The sequence below is a fragment of the Leishmania panamensis genome, assembly GCF_000755165.1.
Source record: "Leishmania panamensis strain MHOM/PA/94/PSC-1 chromosome 24 sequence".
In the NCBI taxonomy this organism is placed as follows: domain Eukaryota; phylum Euglenozoa; class Kinetoplastea; order Trypanosomatida; family Trypanosomatidae; genus Leishmania; species Leishmania panamensis.
The window spans coordinates 360500-376656 of NC_025870.1; the positions used below are offsets into that span (position 1 = coordinate 360500).

At 60.8% G+C, this 16157-nt stretch overlaps 3 protein-coding genes across 3 annotated transcripts; all 3 read left to right on the forward strand.

Annotated features, from left to right (window-relative positions):
• Positions 1 to 829: 829 nt before the first annotated feature.
• Positions 830 to 4783, forward strand: LPMP_241030 (helicase-like protein, putative; the record flags this gene model as incomplete). Its single annotated transcript, XM_010701141.1, has 1 exon — positions 830 to 4783. One exon carries the CDS (start codon positions 830 to 832, stop codon positions 4781 to 4783), a length of 3954 nt encoding a protein of 1317 aa, XP_010699443.1.
• Positions 4784 to 5393: 610 nt separating this feature from the next.
• LPMP_241040 (hypothetical protein) lies at positions 5394 to 6917 on the forward strand (the record flags this gene model as incomplete). Its single annotated transcript, XM_010701142.1, has 1 exon — positions 5394 to 6917. One exon carries the CDS (start codon positions 5394 to 5396, stop codon positions 6915 to 6917), a length of 1524 nt encoding a protein of 507 aa, XP_010699444.1.
• Positions 6918 to 8328: 1411 nt separating this feature from the next.
• LPMP_241050 (hypothetical protein) lies at positions 8329 to 15480 on the forward strand (the record flags this gene model as incomplete). Its single annotated transcript, XM_010701143.1, has 1 exon — positions 8329 to 15480. One exon carries the CDS (start codon positions 8329 to 8331, stop codon positions 15478 to 15480), a length of 7152 nt encoding a protein of 2383 aa, XP_010699445.1.
• Positions 15481 to 16157: the final 677 nt, after the last annotated feature.

The following is a 16157-nucleotide window of genomic DNA, read 5'->3' on the forward strand; positions in this document are numbered from 1 at the left end:
GCTGATGTGACTGGGCTGGTGCAGTGTTGCGATCGAGGTATTTCATGTGTGGATCGCCTTTACCTGCGCGTGCCCTCCTTTGTCATGCGTACCCGTCCGGTCGTCTGTCTCCGCACGGGGCGCAACGAGCGGCCATGGACGAACGTACCGGCTACGGCAAAGGCGTGTCTTGCACAGCGCAGGCTGATGGCGAACTCTCGCTCTCTCCCCCTCTCCGTTCTCAGCCAGCAAGTGCGAGCACCAGTCGCCGCGGAATACTTCGCACCTTATCCCTCTTTCCTCGGGGCATCGACGGTGTGTCGTGATCGCGGGAACGGACGTGTTTTCTTCTTGTAGAGCTACAGCGAGACCTTTACTCCGCCTGCCTAAATTACTCGTGTTTTATTCCTTTCAGAGGGGCCCCGGCATCCTCATCCTCATCCCCCCCACCCCCTCTCTCTTTCCATTTCCATTGTCAGTATATTCAGATCAAGCCCCGGCCACCTCCCCCCCTCATGTCTCCACCGGGGGGGACCCGAAGCCGAAAGAACGGGCGACTCTGTGCTCTTGTCTTTGCACAAACGCAGCGTGAGTAAGCACATCCAGGCCCTTTTATGAAGGACGCACTCGATGCCTGCCGGTATGGACTCCGGGTTAGGCAGCGCGATGGCGCACACGTCAGGAGTGGTGTGGACTCAGACAAATATGCAGACTCGCTCATGGCCTCGGTGCAAATCCCTCTCTCGTCTCTCCCCCCCCCCCCACGCACACTTACACTGGCGAAGGAACAGAGGTGTTTGCACCTACGCTATCAAAATCATTGGAAACCGACGTGCACACACAATCGCATATGGCTAATGGTAGTGAAGAGGTGTTCTTCATCGCCTCCTCGTCCTCCAGTGACGACGGGGATGACAGTCGTCGAAGTACCGGCGTCACTCGTGGTGCACGGCGTTCCTCGGCTGACGATGCTTCTCCTCAAGGGAGCCACCTCATGACAACCGGCATGTATGGGGAATGTTGGCGAAGTCCATACGACGCCACCCCGACCTCACCGACGATGGAGGACGTCCTTTTCGAGCGTGCATCACCAAAGCCGCGTTTGGCACCGCAGCAGCAGCACTCTCCTTCGGCCACGCTCACCAACGGCGTCAGTGACGGGACTTCTGTTAAGATAAAAAGTGATGCCGAGTTAGGGTTGAAGGGAACCGTTGCTGCACAGCGCAATACTCCCGGGGCGAAGCCTGGTGCGGATCAGGAAGACGAGGAGGCAGTCCCTTACGCCGGAGGATCCCCGTGTGCGATGCCAGCGACGCAGTTGACGCCGCCGCCTCGCACCCTGGCTGAGCTGCGCAGCATGACCTCCGCGGACGTGCGGGAGGAGCTGGAGCGCTTCTTCGCTCGCAAAGACGCTCATGCAAGACGCTTCAAGTCTGTCGAAACCGCGCTGTTTGGTGTGGCCCCTAAGGAAGGATGCGCCCCCTCCACTTCGCAGCCAACAAGGGAGGAGTTACTAGCGCGTGACCGGTGCAGGCGACTCGTGAATGTGAGCAACTGGGACTGTGCAGTCTGCGGCTACAACCAGTGGGATGTTCTGCTACCCTCGGCGCTGCTGCGCAACTGTGCTGTTGCTCCTACCGCCACTACTTTGTGTGCTCCTCACACGCTGCGCCCACACCAAGTTGAAGGTATTCGGTTTCTGTGGAGTGTGCTGGCGGAGGGACCAGTGGGACAGGTGCCTGCCGTGGGGTGCATTCTCGCACACACGATGGGGCTGGGAAAGACAGCGCAAGTGATCGTGTTTTTGCATCTCTTCATGGTCTCCTTCCCGCGGTACCATGAAAGGATCTCGTCACCATCGAGACGATGTAGCGGCTTGAATGACCTCACTGCTGCCTCGATAGGCGCGACAGCCGCGTCGTCGTCCTCATCGTTGTCGCAGCGCAGAGCACGCGCGCTCATCGTGGTCCCCAAGTCGACACAGTCCGGTTGGAAGCGAGAGTTTCGCACGTGGTCGGCCTGCTTCCCAGAAGAGCACCGCTTGCACCCAATCTCCATCCACGAAGGTCTACCAGCGCGCCAGCGAGTCGATGTTTTTCATGCGTGGCGCCGCGACGGTGGCGTGCTGCTGATCGGTTACGAAGCCCTCGTGCGTCTCCTGCGGCTTGTGGAGGCTGACAGCATGCAGCGACCGCATCCGTGCGTTGACGACAGCGACGCAGGTGTCGACGGAGATGCCGGCAGAAACGGCACTGCTCAGCCAACGGCGCACGCCTTTCATTTGGTGAACCGCACAGCAACGATGTCGTCGCAGCAGCAGCACCGCAACGACGAAGGCGGTGTCACCTTCGGCGGTACTGCCGACCCGTTCACTGAGCTCGTTGTGTGTGATGAGGCCCACCGGTTGAAGTCTGTGAACCTGCACGTCGTCACGGCACTCCGCGGCCTCCACCCGCTGCGCCGCCTTCTCCTTACGGGCACACCGCTTCAGAACCACCTGCAGGAGTACTGGGCCATGATTGACTTTTGCGTCCACAGGTACTTCAGCCGCAAGCGCTTCCAGGAGTACTTCATTCATCCAATCGAGGCCTCGGCAAACACGCGCGCCTCGGTGGAGGTGGTGGACGTTGCGCGCAAGAAGACCTTCACGCTGATCAACGAGGTGCGCCACTTTGTGCAGCGTGTTGATAGCACCCCTCTGCGCTCGGAGCTGCCACCATTGCACGAGTACATCGTCGTCGTGCCTCCGTCGCCTCTGCAGAAGGAGTTGTACCTGCGCTTCATTCAGATTGTCCAGCACGACGGCAGCGAAAAGGTGCAGTTCCTGCCAGCCGTGTCCTGCTCGGGCAAAATTGCAGCGCACCCGCAGTTACTGTATCAAATGTCCGACCGGTTCCGGGAGGCGGAGCACAGCCCCACAACATCCTCAGCGCGAGGTGGGGGAGCAAGCGGTCGTGGCGGGCGTGGCGTCCAGCGCGATGCGCGCAGCCGCCACATCGCAGGCGCCAAGCGCAGCAGCAACGGCAGTGGCGACGATTGGGCTGTCACTACGACGGGACGCGATTGGCGTCCTCCGCAGCAGCATCGGCGCCAGCGTCAAGAGGCGGAGAAGCGGATGGACGGCATGGCCGAGCATGCTGTAGGTGATCACAAGGACAATACTCGCGTCGGGGAGCAAGAGGCAGTCGTAATCACTGACTCGGATGCGGATTCGACTTCCAGCTCCAGCAGAAACGACGGCGGTGACGAGGAACGCGTGTTTGCCCGTGCAACACACCAGTCCTTCTCTAGCGTCTACCCCGCTACCTCGCTCACCTACGAAGAGCTGTGTGTGCCGCCCTCGCCGAACTACACCCCACTCCTGGAGGATGGTGTGAAGCTGCTGGTCGCCATTAAGCTGGTCGTGGCTGCCATGGCGCGGGATGAGAAGGTTCTCTTGTTCAGTCTTTCCACGCAGCTTCTCACGTTCCTAGAGCGCATGATTGCGAAGGTGAACATCGAGTGGTGCGGGCCGGTGTTGGGGTCACAGCAGCAACAGTACCCAAAGTCGCCCCGGCCGATCCGCTATTGCCGCCTGGATGGTAGCCACAGCGCAGCGCAGCGAGCGGCGATGCTCGACAATTTTGACCGGCCCGACGGCCCAGATCTTTTCCTGTTGAGCATGAAGGCCGGCGGCGTCGGCATCACCGTCACCGCCGCCACGCGCGTCATCCTTGTTGATACGAGCTTCAACCCAGCTGACGACCAGCAGGCGATTGGTCGCGCGTACCGATATGGGCAGACCCGTCCTGTGTATGTTTACCGGCTCATGTGCTACCCGACGCTGGAGTACAGCATCTTCGCGCAGAAGCTTGCAAAGGAGTGGCTATTCAAGACCGTGGTCGAGGAGTCGTCCGTCAAGCGCGATGGGCTGTCTGGTATGCACCTCCGCGAGCTCTTCTCCCTCCTCACAAAGGCTGCGAAGGTGCTGGAGAAGCCGCTCTCTGCGACGCGCGCGCAGACGCTGTCGACGCAGGAAGTGTTGCGCGAGGACCCAATGCTCGCTGTCGCGCAGGCGGAATTGCTCTACGCGCAGCGGTACGAGATGTTTCTTGAGCACGACATGAACGACCAGTACGGCGCTGCTGAGGAAGCATTCTACCATGACTACTGCCGCAACCGGTTGTTTGACACGGCCAATGACAACGACGCCGAGAAGCGGCGCTCGGAGGAGCAGCAGCAACGACGGCAGCAGCGGATTGATGAGGCGGCCCAGCTGCAAGTTCAATCAAAGACGCTCATGAGTATGGTGGATGACATCATCCGGTCAAGGGCTGGGACAGACCCTCAGTTGGCGCGCCTTCTCACCGCGATGGGTCTGCACGTGGACCCCATCACCGGCCGCGTACAATCAAGGAGGGATGGCGCGAATCCGAGAGACTCCATCAGCAACGGTGATGACCGGCGCCACGCAGCCGCCACTCTACGGCCTGAGGACAATGGTGAGCGCTTTGCGCCGTCGCCTGTGCAACTCATCGGCGGAACAGATCCCTACCAGGTTAGCCAGGGACAGTATCACGGCAGAGATGCCTACACCGCACACAGTACAACGCAGACGGCAGTGCTGCTGCTGGATTCTGATGAAGACTCAGGCGATGTCCCCGCCCAGCCTCACAGGCACAAAGCGCACACTGGTGCCGCCATCCCTTCAGTATCAAACGCCGAGCTCATTTCCTCGAGTCTTGCGCGTCAACCGTACGCGCTCTACCGCCCCGGTAGCTCCCCTGCGCACGCCGTCGATGTCGACAGCGATAGATCGCAATAACAGCGTGCTGGCAAAGTGCGGGGACGGGGAAAGTTGGCGGTGGTTAAGGGCAGCAGAAAGCGGTGCTGCTTCGGCTTCTTGCAGCCCATCCTCTCGGCCTCTCGCTCACCCTCGTGTGGCATGAGGGGTGGGGATGCAGATAATGCAGCAGCAGGGAGCGTACGGGAAACGAATTCCTGATCTTGGACAGCGGCGGTACTTCTCTGCGCTTGTGTGATCGTCGAGGCGTGCTCAACAGACGCACTTCTCTAGTTTTTCACCTCTGCCCCCTCTCCGTCTTATCCGAAGTTGGCCCCTTCAGCCATACTAACACCCATGAAGCAAAACTGGCCAATGAACAGAGGAAAGAGTCCGTGCCAATGAGGTATCATTGCTCTCCGCCGCCACGACCCTCTCCTCGTACTTGACTGCCCCTCTGCCTCTTGTTCTCTCTCTCGGTGTATGGGCTCGTGTGTCCATACCGTGTGAACGCAGGTCATGCTTGTGCGCCCTCAGTCGCTCGACCTCTAACGCTAATCACCTCTACGCTCGTCAAAACACACACGCCCATAAGCACGGCGAGAGGAGACACTCATACGCGCGTGAGCACTTGACTGGTTGCGGCTGCATCATGGCGCAGCTCATCATGCCGCCGTCCTCGGCGCAGCCAATGACGAAGGAGGATGTAGCAGTGGTACAGGCAGAGAAGAGGGTCGACGCCGCCACGCGTGAGCAACTCGTCAAGGTGTACGGCGACTCCCGCGGTTTGCATGGACGCCGCATCGCCCTCACCCGGCCACCGAAACGCGAGTGGAAGTGCACTGCGTGTGGCAAGCAAAGCAACGACATACGCCACGTGTGTGCATACTGTCTCTCTCCAGAGCCGGGGTACAGCAACAACTCCGCCACCTCCCGCCCTCGTCATGCCGGCGGTCCCGCCAAGACCGAAAAGGTGGCAGGACCACGTTCGTTCGTGCAGCGTCCGGGCACCTGCAAGGATGCTGGCGTTCGCCTCATGCAGACCTCCCTCACAAAGCGAACCTACCGTGTCTTCACGGAGTCGCACATACCCGCTGCGAAGCCTCGCGCGGCGGCGTCGCACCGCAGCGCAACGAGTGCTAATCCGGCGATAGCGGAACTGGCCGTAGAAAAAGGCGACGAGGACATGTCCTGGGACGACGAGCCTAACTGCAGTGACCGCGCAACTGGCGGACCCTGCAGCCCAGGTGAAGAAGGAGACAGCAGTGATGATGACGAGGAAGATGTGCGAAGCCCGGCGCAGGATGCGCAGTTCCGCCCACCGGGTGCGGAGAGAGTCGATAGAGGCTTCACGCACTTTGTGTCCCTTCCCATTGGGAAGCTGCCCGCGGTGGTGGCGAATGCGACGAGCGTCCTAGAGGACTTGCGTAGCTTTGTCGCCTCCAAGTACGAGTTGACCCAACAGGAGAGCGCGGCGGCGGTGGGTGGAGCAACTGACCCTGAGGAAACAACTGCCTCATCCTTTTCGAAGCCCACGGCCGCCTCTGAGCTAGTGGCACGCACCGTCAAGCTGCACATGACGCTACTCCTGCTGAGGCTTCCACGCCGTGAGGATGTTGAATTCGCTAAGGAGCTGCTGCATGGCCCTTTCGTCTCTGCCTGGGCAACGATGAAAGAGAAGTGGGCGGCGTCCAAGGACACAACGTATGCGCTGAGCGGAGCTCCGTCTCTCGCTCCGACGCACCGCCATCCGCTCGTGCGGCTCGGGGGCGGGCTGCAGGTGATGAGAGCAGGTCGACAGAATGCGCTTTACCACTCAGAGAAAGCGAGCGTCGTGTACATGGGCATCGACGACACAGCCGGGCTCGCCACAGTGCAGCAGCTGCAGCGCGTTCTGCATGAAAGCTTAGCTGAGCTCATCCACAACCCTGAAGAGGCGGAGAAGTCGCGCCGGGTGCTGCACGTGACGATCATGAACAAGAAGTGGTGCAAGGGGCGTGCAGCACGTCGGACTTTTGATGCGCAGTCCATCATAGAGGCCTTTCCGGACGCAGCCATTGGCGCGGGCGAAGATGGCAGGCAGTTGTTCGAGATACCGGAGCTGGAGCTGTGCTCGTTGCACCGACAGGATCCAGAAAATGGCACCTACCTTACCGAGACCACCGTGAAGATTTAGCACCCTGTAAGAAATCACGGGGGATGGGTACAGCACAAGCACTGTAGAAGTCGGTGTCCACGTCATCGGTGGGGCGTGCGAAGGGGCAGGGGCGGAGGTTGAAGGTGGCGTATTGTAGGCGAAGGGGTGCTCTCTCTCTCTCTCTTCGTGTTCTGTATTGATCTGCACGATGGGCTGTGCCTCCCTCCCTCTCGCCGTGCATCTTCTCCTCGTGCTAAGGGGGGGATGGGTTCGAACACAGCTCAAGGCACAGCAAGACGGAAAGAGAAGGGGAAGAGAGGAAACCCGCACAGACGCCAAGAGGCGCATGTGCAGGCTCGCGTGTCTTCTGTTTCATTTTTGTTGCTTGTCTTCGAGGAAGGGAGAGAAGCTACGAGGACTACGCGGCCTGCTCCTCCTGTCCCTCCCTCCCCCCCCTTCACCACCACACATCCAGTGACCACCCTGTGGACAAATGCCCCTTTGCCTTCCTGAAAGGGGCGGGGCCTCCTGCTGTGCTCCCCCACCCACCCCCTAACTTGCCTTTTCCCTGGCCGAGCATGTGCAGTGAGTATGCGGCGGCACGGGCTCTCTTGTAGGTGATGAAACGCCCCTCTCAGCGGCGTACCACTTGCCAGCCTCTCCTCAAGTGACTACTCGACTCTCCCTCCAACTTCTCCTCTACCGCGCACAACGCGATAACCAACTCGCAGTCCGCCTCCCTCCTCCCTCCCCCCTCCCCACACACACACACACACGCACACGCACTTCTCTTCTTTACATTGACTGGTGTGGTTTGGGGCACGGGTGCACCGTCACAGGCCAGCACACCCGTACGCATCGACGGTTTGCACTCTCCCCCCTCCCCTCCCCACACATACTCGACTTTCTCTCTCTCTCTCTCTGCGCTACTCCCACCTGTTCCTCCAGCACTACCCCCACCATCACCCTTCGCACTTACTACCGCTTCGCCTCACCACAGACGCAGACACAAACTGACACCCACACTCAGACAGCGGTTGTGGTAAGCATAGCTTCCAGCTTGGGGGGCCGGATGTTCCCTGGATACGCACCGCTGCCGCACAGAAACCTAGGTCTGCACACCGCAAGGACGTCACCACCCAACCCGAGCAACACCGATGTACCAACGTGGAATGGAGATAAAGCATTTTGCCACCTTCAATGTCCGACTGCACACGACACGGCGTCAACGGTACCTGCAGCAGTGGCCAGGAATGTGGCTGAGCCCCAATCGACGCGCACTGCCTCGTCGTCCTCCACAGCCATCTGCTCCGACAATCGCGTAGACACACACTTTGATCTTCCGCCAGCTCTCATCACGTGTCTTGTGCGGCACACAGATGGCCAGCATCAGCCCCTCGCCACGCCGGCGATCGTGGAGCGGTGTCTGCGCGACTTGCAGCGCCGACTCATGCCGTGGGTACCTGTGGAACGCGTTTTCGGGTTCACAATGCAGGCGAAAGTGCCGATGGGCACGAAGACGTACGAAGCTGCTCATCAGAAGGACACTATAGCGTCTGCTCCGGTGAGCAGCGCTGCGTCGCCGACCACCACCACGCTGCACACCGGCCCGTACCTGCCAGGGAGCCGCGTGCGTCTTCAGCTTGCCAAGACCACCGACATCGCCACCGTGGTGAGGGGCACCTCAGTGCTGCATCTTCTGTTCTACGCAGTCGATGAGTCGGAGTCGAGGCCAACAGCGCTAGCGCAGATCGCGCTGGATTGGCGCGCCGCCCTGACGCGCAAGGGCGAAGGCGACGGCTTCTTGGTGTTGCTCGTGCATAGCGACCTCATTGCCGCTGCCGAGGAAGCCTCCCGTTTCGCAGAGGTACATGAGAGCAGTGGGCAGACGACAGTTGCCAAGTCGGGGTCACCAGCCCCCACAGAAAACGCACCTGCGCGCTCCGCAGATGGCTCAACATCACCCGCACCGGCGGTTAATCAGACCAGGGTAAACGCTGCTGTTAGGCAACTGCGCAAGTACTACAAGGAGCTCTGCGATGCAAAGTTCCTGCCGCAGCAGATGTGCACCTACATGCCGAACGAGACGCCGATGCGTATCCTCGAGCGGCTGCACTCCGCCGTCATCACACACGGCGCGCGGCTACATCAGGCGCTCGAGGAATGCGCAGCGCAGAAGCGACTGTCCCCGCAGGACCCTTTCACGAAGCCGAAGACGTCGGCAGCTGCGAAGGCAAGCACAGAAGTGGCGTCACTGGCCAGTGAGGCGGGAAAGGTACTGAGCACCGACGCTGGCGCATCACCGCCCATGTCTCCGCAGAAACTGCCAGTTGGTGCCGTCTCGGCGCCACTAGCAGCGACGCCGAAGTATTGGAGCATACAGGAGTTTTGGCGACGCGGCTACGACCTCGCTGTACACTACCTGCAGTACGGTCTCGTGCTCAACGCTCGTGCAGTGCTGGTGCATCTTTTCCTTGAGTACTACAACAGCTCAGAAGACTACGGCTTTGTACGCGCTTCGGTGGCGACGCTGCAGCGACTGGGGCAGGTGCCAAACTTGTTCGAGGCGCACAGGCTCACTGGTTGGGCACAGAGTAAGTCTGGCTACCCGAGAGGGTTGGACACGGGGGCAGAGCTGCTTGAAGGTCTCCTGGTCGTCGCGTCAGCAGAGATGACATGCTCGTTGCTGCTCGGCGACACCGCAGCGGCGATGGCGCGCTATCACACGTTCATGCAGGTCACGCGCGAGAAGTTCGACGAGCTGCCCACTGAGGATGTCACGGACAAGCCCGCGGTGCCACCATCGCCAGGATCGGCGGTGGGCAGCACGTGTGGCGCGGTCCCCTTGCACTCCGCGACGTATCAGCAGCTCTTCCTGCTGCAGTGCTACTTGTCTGGGCTTCGTATGTGGTGGCCGACAAGCGGACTCTGCCGTCCGCGACGCGTGGGTGCCACCTCCCTCAACGGCGCCACCGCAGAGGAGCAGAACAGCACGTGTCTAGCGTCCTCCATATCGCTGCCTCTCACGAAGCTTTCGCCGTCGGTGCACCGTAGCGGGAACGAGAGTGGCATGGTTTCCGTGGCTTCAGACGTGAACAACGACGAGGACAGAGAACGTGCGTCAGAAGCGTCACCGCGGCCCTCCTCCTCTATCGTTCCCACTACAGCCGTCACCGCAAACGTTCCCGAAAGAGCGTTTGTGCGGAGTAGTGGAACCGCGCAGCTTGACCCGCTCGCACGTCTCGACAGCAGAGGCAGCGGCGTCCGCCGCTCCATCACGAGCCCGTCCTCTGCCGCCGCCCCCGCCAACGCCTCCGGCCACTTCTGCATTGTCGTTCCTGGGCTCTTCTCTGGGCATCCCGACGGCGAACGTAGCGCGGTGCGAAGGGGGTCGGCAGATGGGAGTTCGAGCGGCTTCACCGCTGGCTCTGTACATGCTACCACATTGACCTCTCATCCCGGCATTGCGCTGGAGGACGACGCGGATGCGGATACCATGATGTGCGACAGAGAGCTTAACTACCTACTGAGGTGCTGCGAGGACACAGTGCAGGTGTCGGCCGTCTACCTGGTCGATCTCGCCACTTCTACAGGTTTGCTTTCCGAGCACATGGAGCCGGAGGAACTGCAGGGCAGTCTGCAAGCCATCCGTGGAGCAGTCGATGCTGGAAGTGCGCAGGTGATTCGATCCATGCAGAGCCATCAACGGCACCTGCGCCGCAGCTGCGCGGAGGCAGCGGCTCTACTAGAGCATGCCAGAGATGCACTGGTGGCCATAGCGCGCGATCTAGGCTACAGCCATTTCAGCTGCCTAGCTTCTCACAGCAACATCGTGTCGTTGGGCGAGCAAGCTTCGCCAAGTCCTTCTAGGGACAATGCTACCGTATCGGCTGCCGCGGCGCCGTCTTCGTTTGCCAGCATCGAGGAGCTGTCATCGCCGGAGAAGGCGTTGCGGCTGTGGCGGGTGCTGACTGCGATGGCGGCCCTCACCCTGCGCATCGGAGAGCAGCGGCGCCGCGAATTCCAGCTCTACACCCAACTCGCTATGACCTTCCTCATGGACCACCCCAACGTGACGGCCAACATCGTGGCGGAGCGCCTGCTGCCCTACATCAAGCGCCAAGGCTGGCGGCGGATCGAGCTGTTTGTGCGCCGGCTCTATGTGGAGGCGCGACAGCGACTCATGCACCGTGCAGGGCTGTATGGCTCCTGCAGTGCTGAGGCTACCGCGGGTTCAGGCGATGCAGCGCAGGGTGCTACAATGGGCGAGCCACACGCGAAGCTTTGGCTTCGCGTTTTTCGCACCAGCGCTGACTACGCTCTTTACCGCGAGTGTGTGCTGATACTTCTGAGCAACCACGGCGAATGCCCCGAGGACCCCGCTGACACCGTTGTCGGAGCGGCGGACTGCGGCGTGCCTGCGAAGTATGTCGTCGGCTCACTTGACAGTCGCCTCTTCTCCGCACGCACCAGGACAGAGCAGTGGCGGGATCTAGTTCGGGTTGACGCGTTGGTGATGGACACCGTCTTCCACGAGGAGCCGTCTGAGTACCCACTAGAGCACTTTACGTCCCCGCTCACAGTGAAGGTGGAGCATAAGGCAACCGCCGTCTCCGCTGCGGTCTCGAAGGGCGACAGCACCCTTGTCATGAGCAAATCGCCCACCACGGCAGTGCCTGGTGTACTGCGGGCTGACGTTGATGATGTCGTGCAGATCACCTTCTCGTCTGTATACACAATCAATCCGCTGGTACGCCCGGCCTTTCCTGCGGCAGCAGGAGGGATGAAAGCGCTGACTCGTGAGGCGAGACCCGCGGTTGGCTTTCAGCTGACGCTGGAGTCACGCAAGGACTGGGGCAGTGACGAGGAGGCGACTCACGAGGTGAACATCCGCGACGCTGACAACGTTCACTACGACGAGCAGACGCATCGACTGCGCGTGACCTTCACCTTTCCGATATGCCACTCAGGTACCTATCTTGTGCGTCGCCTACTCCTGTGCAATGGCAGCATGTGGCTCGCCTATTATCCTCAGTACAACATCGGCGGCAGCTGCAGTCGCGCAAGTGACTGGGCGTCGTCGCTCAGGATGGCAGGGTCGCACGCCTTCCCCGCACCGTGCCTGACGCACGTCACAGTGGAGCCGCTTTACCAGCCAGTCGGGCGCTCCGCGCTGCTACAGGTGCCGGAGCAGCGCAACAACGTGCATCTCCGACTTACGCTTCCACGTGAAGCTCACTGCTTTGCTGATAGTGTTGACTACGTGACGTTGAACGTAGAGCTGGAGGACCCTCTCTTCATCAGCGCGCCATCAGCGACAGCGGCATCTGCCGAAGGCTTCGGCAGTGTCATGTCGGTGAGTTTTACGGACTCTCGGCTCGCAGGAGGACTTGCTGCGGCGCCTGGAGGGCAGGGAAGGGCAGCTGGAGGAGATGGTCCTTATCCTACCGCGGAATGCACCTGCTCGTTCAAGGTCAGCCCAGGTAGCCTTCTCCTGCCGCTTGCCGCCGATGGTACCGAAGCTCACCATCACGAGCAAGCGCTGAGACAGGCGTTGACCTCGCCCCTCGCGCTGAACTCGCTGCTGCCCCCGCCGGAGGATGACGGGATGAACAGCGACAGTAGCGAGGCACACACACCGCCAGGCACGCCGCGCCTCGTTGCTGTGGTGACTCTTGGCACCCCCAACGCGTACCGCCCGAAGAGCGGCGCAGGGACGCGCTCTAACCTTGCCGCCTCCTTCTCGAGCTTAAGCATGGCCTTGTCCGGACCTGGCTCTCGAGTTATGGTGCCTTGCGGTGGCAGTGGCGTCTTGCTCCTGAGTGACTCCTTCGCTGCGCGGACCTCACAACCAGTCGAGGCGCTGTCGCTAGCTCGGCAAGGTGTGCCGTCGAGATCGGCCGCAGCGACGACCTCGGCCGGTGTGGAGCACAATAGCAAAAATTCCCCGCAACAGCAGTACCAGTCTTCACTTCCCGCTCATCGCAATACCAAAGCGTCCTGCACCCCCTCCGAGCTAGGAAATCGTGGGCCAGTCGCCTCCCTTTCCTGTCTCAGCTCCTCAGGCATCCCTGGCGGAGCCCCCACGACGCCCGCACTGTCCTCACTGCGCAAAGTCTCCGAGGGTACGCTGGAGCTCCTGCTGGTGCACTCTGACACGGCCATACGAGACGACAAGAACACGCCCGCGACGTTGCACAGAACAAAGACAGCGGCCGCAATGGCCGTCGCTCGCACCGTAGTGCCGATTCACCTCAGCTCCTTCCTGAAAAACCTCCCGCCACCGGAGGTGCACTTTAAGACCCCAAATAAGAGCGACGCCGTAGCTTCTGGCACGTCGGTGCTGCAGGTGGGGAGCTACGTGGCGGCCGACCCGCTGCGTGAGACGGTGATTCGGCTTTTTCCCGATACCTCACACACGGTGACACCGGCGACCGAAGCCACAGGGTCGGAGAAAGCTGGCGTCGCCGTTCTGCGCATATGCCTACGTCTGCCGCTGCTGCCGCTCCTCACCACCCCAATCTCCGCCGAAGCGTTGGCGAGCAAGCGCCCAGAGACAGTGACATCCTGTAGAGAGGCGGGCAAGGATCCCGCACCTTCCGCCGCGATGGCCGCGAATCAGGCTCGCATCGCCTTTACCTTCCTCCGCGGCCGTGAGCCGTGCACGACCGCCCTGAGTGTAGTGCTGCCCTTTCAAGCCGCTATCAGCTTTAACTATGTTTTTAAGCACTTCCAGGGGCGTGTTTACTGCCTTGTGAAGATGAAGAATCTCCTCACGAGCACCTCACTGTGGCTGCGCGGCGCCGTGCTACGCGTGCTCGACGCTGAGCCGTCGTACGAGATTGTGCGCGTATGCGAGGTATACAACAAACTCCTCATGACGGAGTGGAAGCCGCAGGAGGTGCTGAGCATTCTCTATGAGCTGGACCTCATCGCGTCCTTCCGCCCTGCGCAGCCCGAGTGTACGCATCAAGTGCAGATGGAGGCCCTCTACTCTAACTGGCATCAGACGTTTCTGATGACGCCGCCAGAGGATCGACTTGTCCTGTGCACCACAGAGGTGACGGCGGAGAGCGCCGAGGCCATCCAGGAAGACGCCTTGGTGAGTGCCACCGGCGTGAAAGCGAGCCATGGTGGGGAAACGTGTCAGAGCACCATGTTAACCACCACCACAACGTTGGCAGGCAAAGCAGTAGATACGACGGCATCCACAGGGGTGCTGACCTCGACGTTCGGTACAGTGACCACGTCCCACTACCACAGCGACATGGACCCTGCCGCAGACATGCGCACTGTCCACAGCGCCTCTCGCGCACGCAGCACCAGCGTAGGCAGCACCGGTACCCGCCCCTTTACCCATGCCACGTACACCCGCTGCAGTCCCAGTAGCACTACTATCGATGGCACGGCCAGTAACGAGTACAACGGCGGTGGAGGCAGAAGCAGCAGCAGCAGCGGAGTCAGGTGCCAGACAACGGCGTCCAGCGCTGTGCATTTCAACTTAGTCACGCTGCGTCACTTGGAGGAGACGTGCAACACAATGTGGGGCCCTGTGGCCGCCTTCCACTCGAAGCACCTCTGTGTCTTCAACATCGTCATGTACGCCGAGTCTCCTTGGACAATGCGCTTTGGAGCAGCGACCAACTACGTAGCCCAGCCTCCCTCCACCTCGCTTTCGATAGCGAGCACCACCCATCGCTTGGCACCGCTGCCGCGCAACACCCACCACGCAGTGGCGCCATCTCATCCACAACCGCCTCAGCCGAGCACCAACTCGAACTTCTCCAGTGGCTCCTACGGCACACAGCTGAGCCGCTGGTACGGCAGCGGTGGGGACTACAACCCTGACGCAGGCACATCTTTGTTCGGGAACGCCATGGTAAACCAGCCGTCCGACTTCGTGTTCGTCGCCGGAGAGCCGGTTCGCTTCTGCGTTCGGCTGCAGCCGCAAGCGCAGAACTGGCCAGAGGAGGCGGACATGGAGGAGACCTTTTTCATCCGCCTCAAGTACAACCCGGAGCAGTGGATGGTGATTGGCAAGCAGCGCGACCGTCGCACACTCTCCTTGATGGAGGAGGTGATGGTTTACTTCAATGCCGTACCGCTGCTTCCCCTGGCGTCCGCTGACAACGACACGAGTGCTGCGGGGTCGTCAACGGCGGTAGGACTGACGACGGCGACAAGCGGCAGCTTCAGCAAGGCCCCTCCTCGAAGAGCCAATGTCGTCGCAGACAACAGAAGCGACGAAGACATGGACGACGTCGAGGATGTCTGCGCCGCTACCAGGACAGGACGCCGTCAGTGGTGCGCAGCTCGACCCCTCGCCGGGCAAGCGGTGAAGGACGAGGGCATCCTGCAAACGCCTACTGTGGAAATGTTCTGGGAGCGAAAGAAGCCAGAGGCAGCGACAGATGATGCAACAAACCTGCCGATGAATCACTTTGGAGCAGGGAAAGTCACCACCTCGGCAGCTGGGGTGGAGGCAAGCCCCAGTGCGGCGGACGGACGGCCAACGTCCGCTGATGCCGTGATGGGCGAACCGGTTCTTGTTGATGTCGTGCAATTTCGTACATGGGTGCGTGTACGCAAGCGTGGCCATTGAGTTTGTCTCCGTCTCTCTCTTCTATTCTCTCTTCTCTTTGTGTGTCGCCTTAATTTCTCCGTTGCAAACATCCTGGTGACTGCCACAGCGCACATGACAGCGTCCTCTTGATTCCCTGTGCTGATGTTCACCTCGCGTGCGTATTTTGCTTATGAGGAGCGGCTGCCCTCCTCCTCCTCCTCCCCCCCCCCCCTCTCCCGTTTGGTTGATGCTCCGAAGCGAAGGAGCGAAGAGAGAGACGGATGGCGACTCACAGGAGACATCCCCACTCTTTTTCTCACCACTAGCACTCCGATAGGCGAGGCATGGCATTGATACGTGAGCGCTTACAACGGTACCCCAAAACACTGCTACCACCTCCCGCTCCATCACTGCTCACCACTGTAGCGCCTCCCCTCAACACGCACGCGCATACTTGACGAGCGTGGCTCGTTTCTTTGTGGATGGCACATCAACTGTCGTCCTCCACACACACTCACAGGCTTCAACCGACTTCTCTTTCGGACCATCTCCCCCACCCCTCCCCTGCTCGCTCACGTCACCTTTGGCTACCCTACGAAGCGCCGCTACCCCACACAATTGCGCAGTTTCAGCTGCGAATAACAACGAAGACAAAACGAGAGGTGCGGAAAAGAAAACTCCGCCGCTACTACGAGTGCGACTGACTAGAGCCTGTA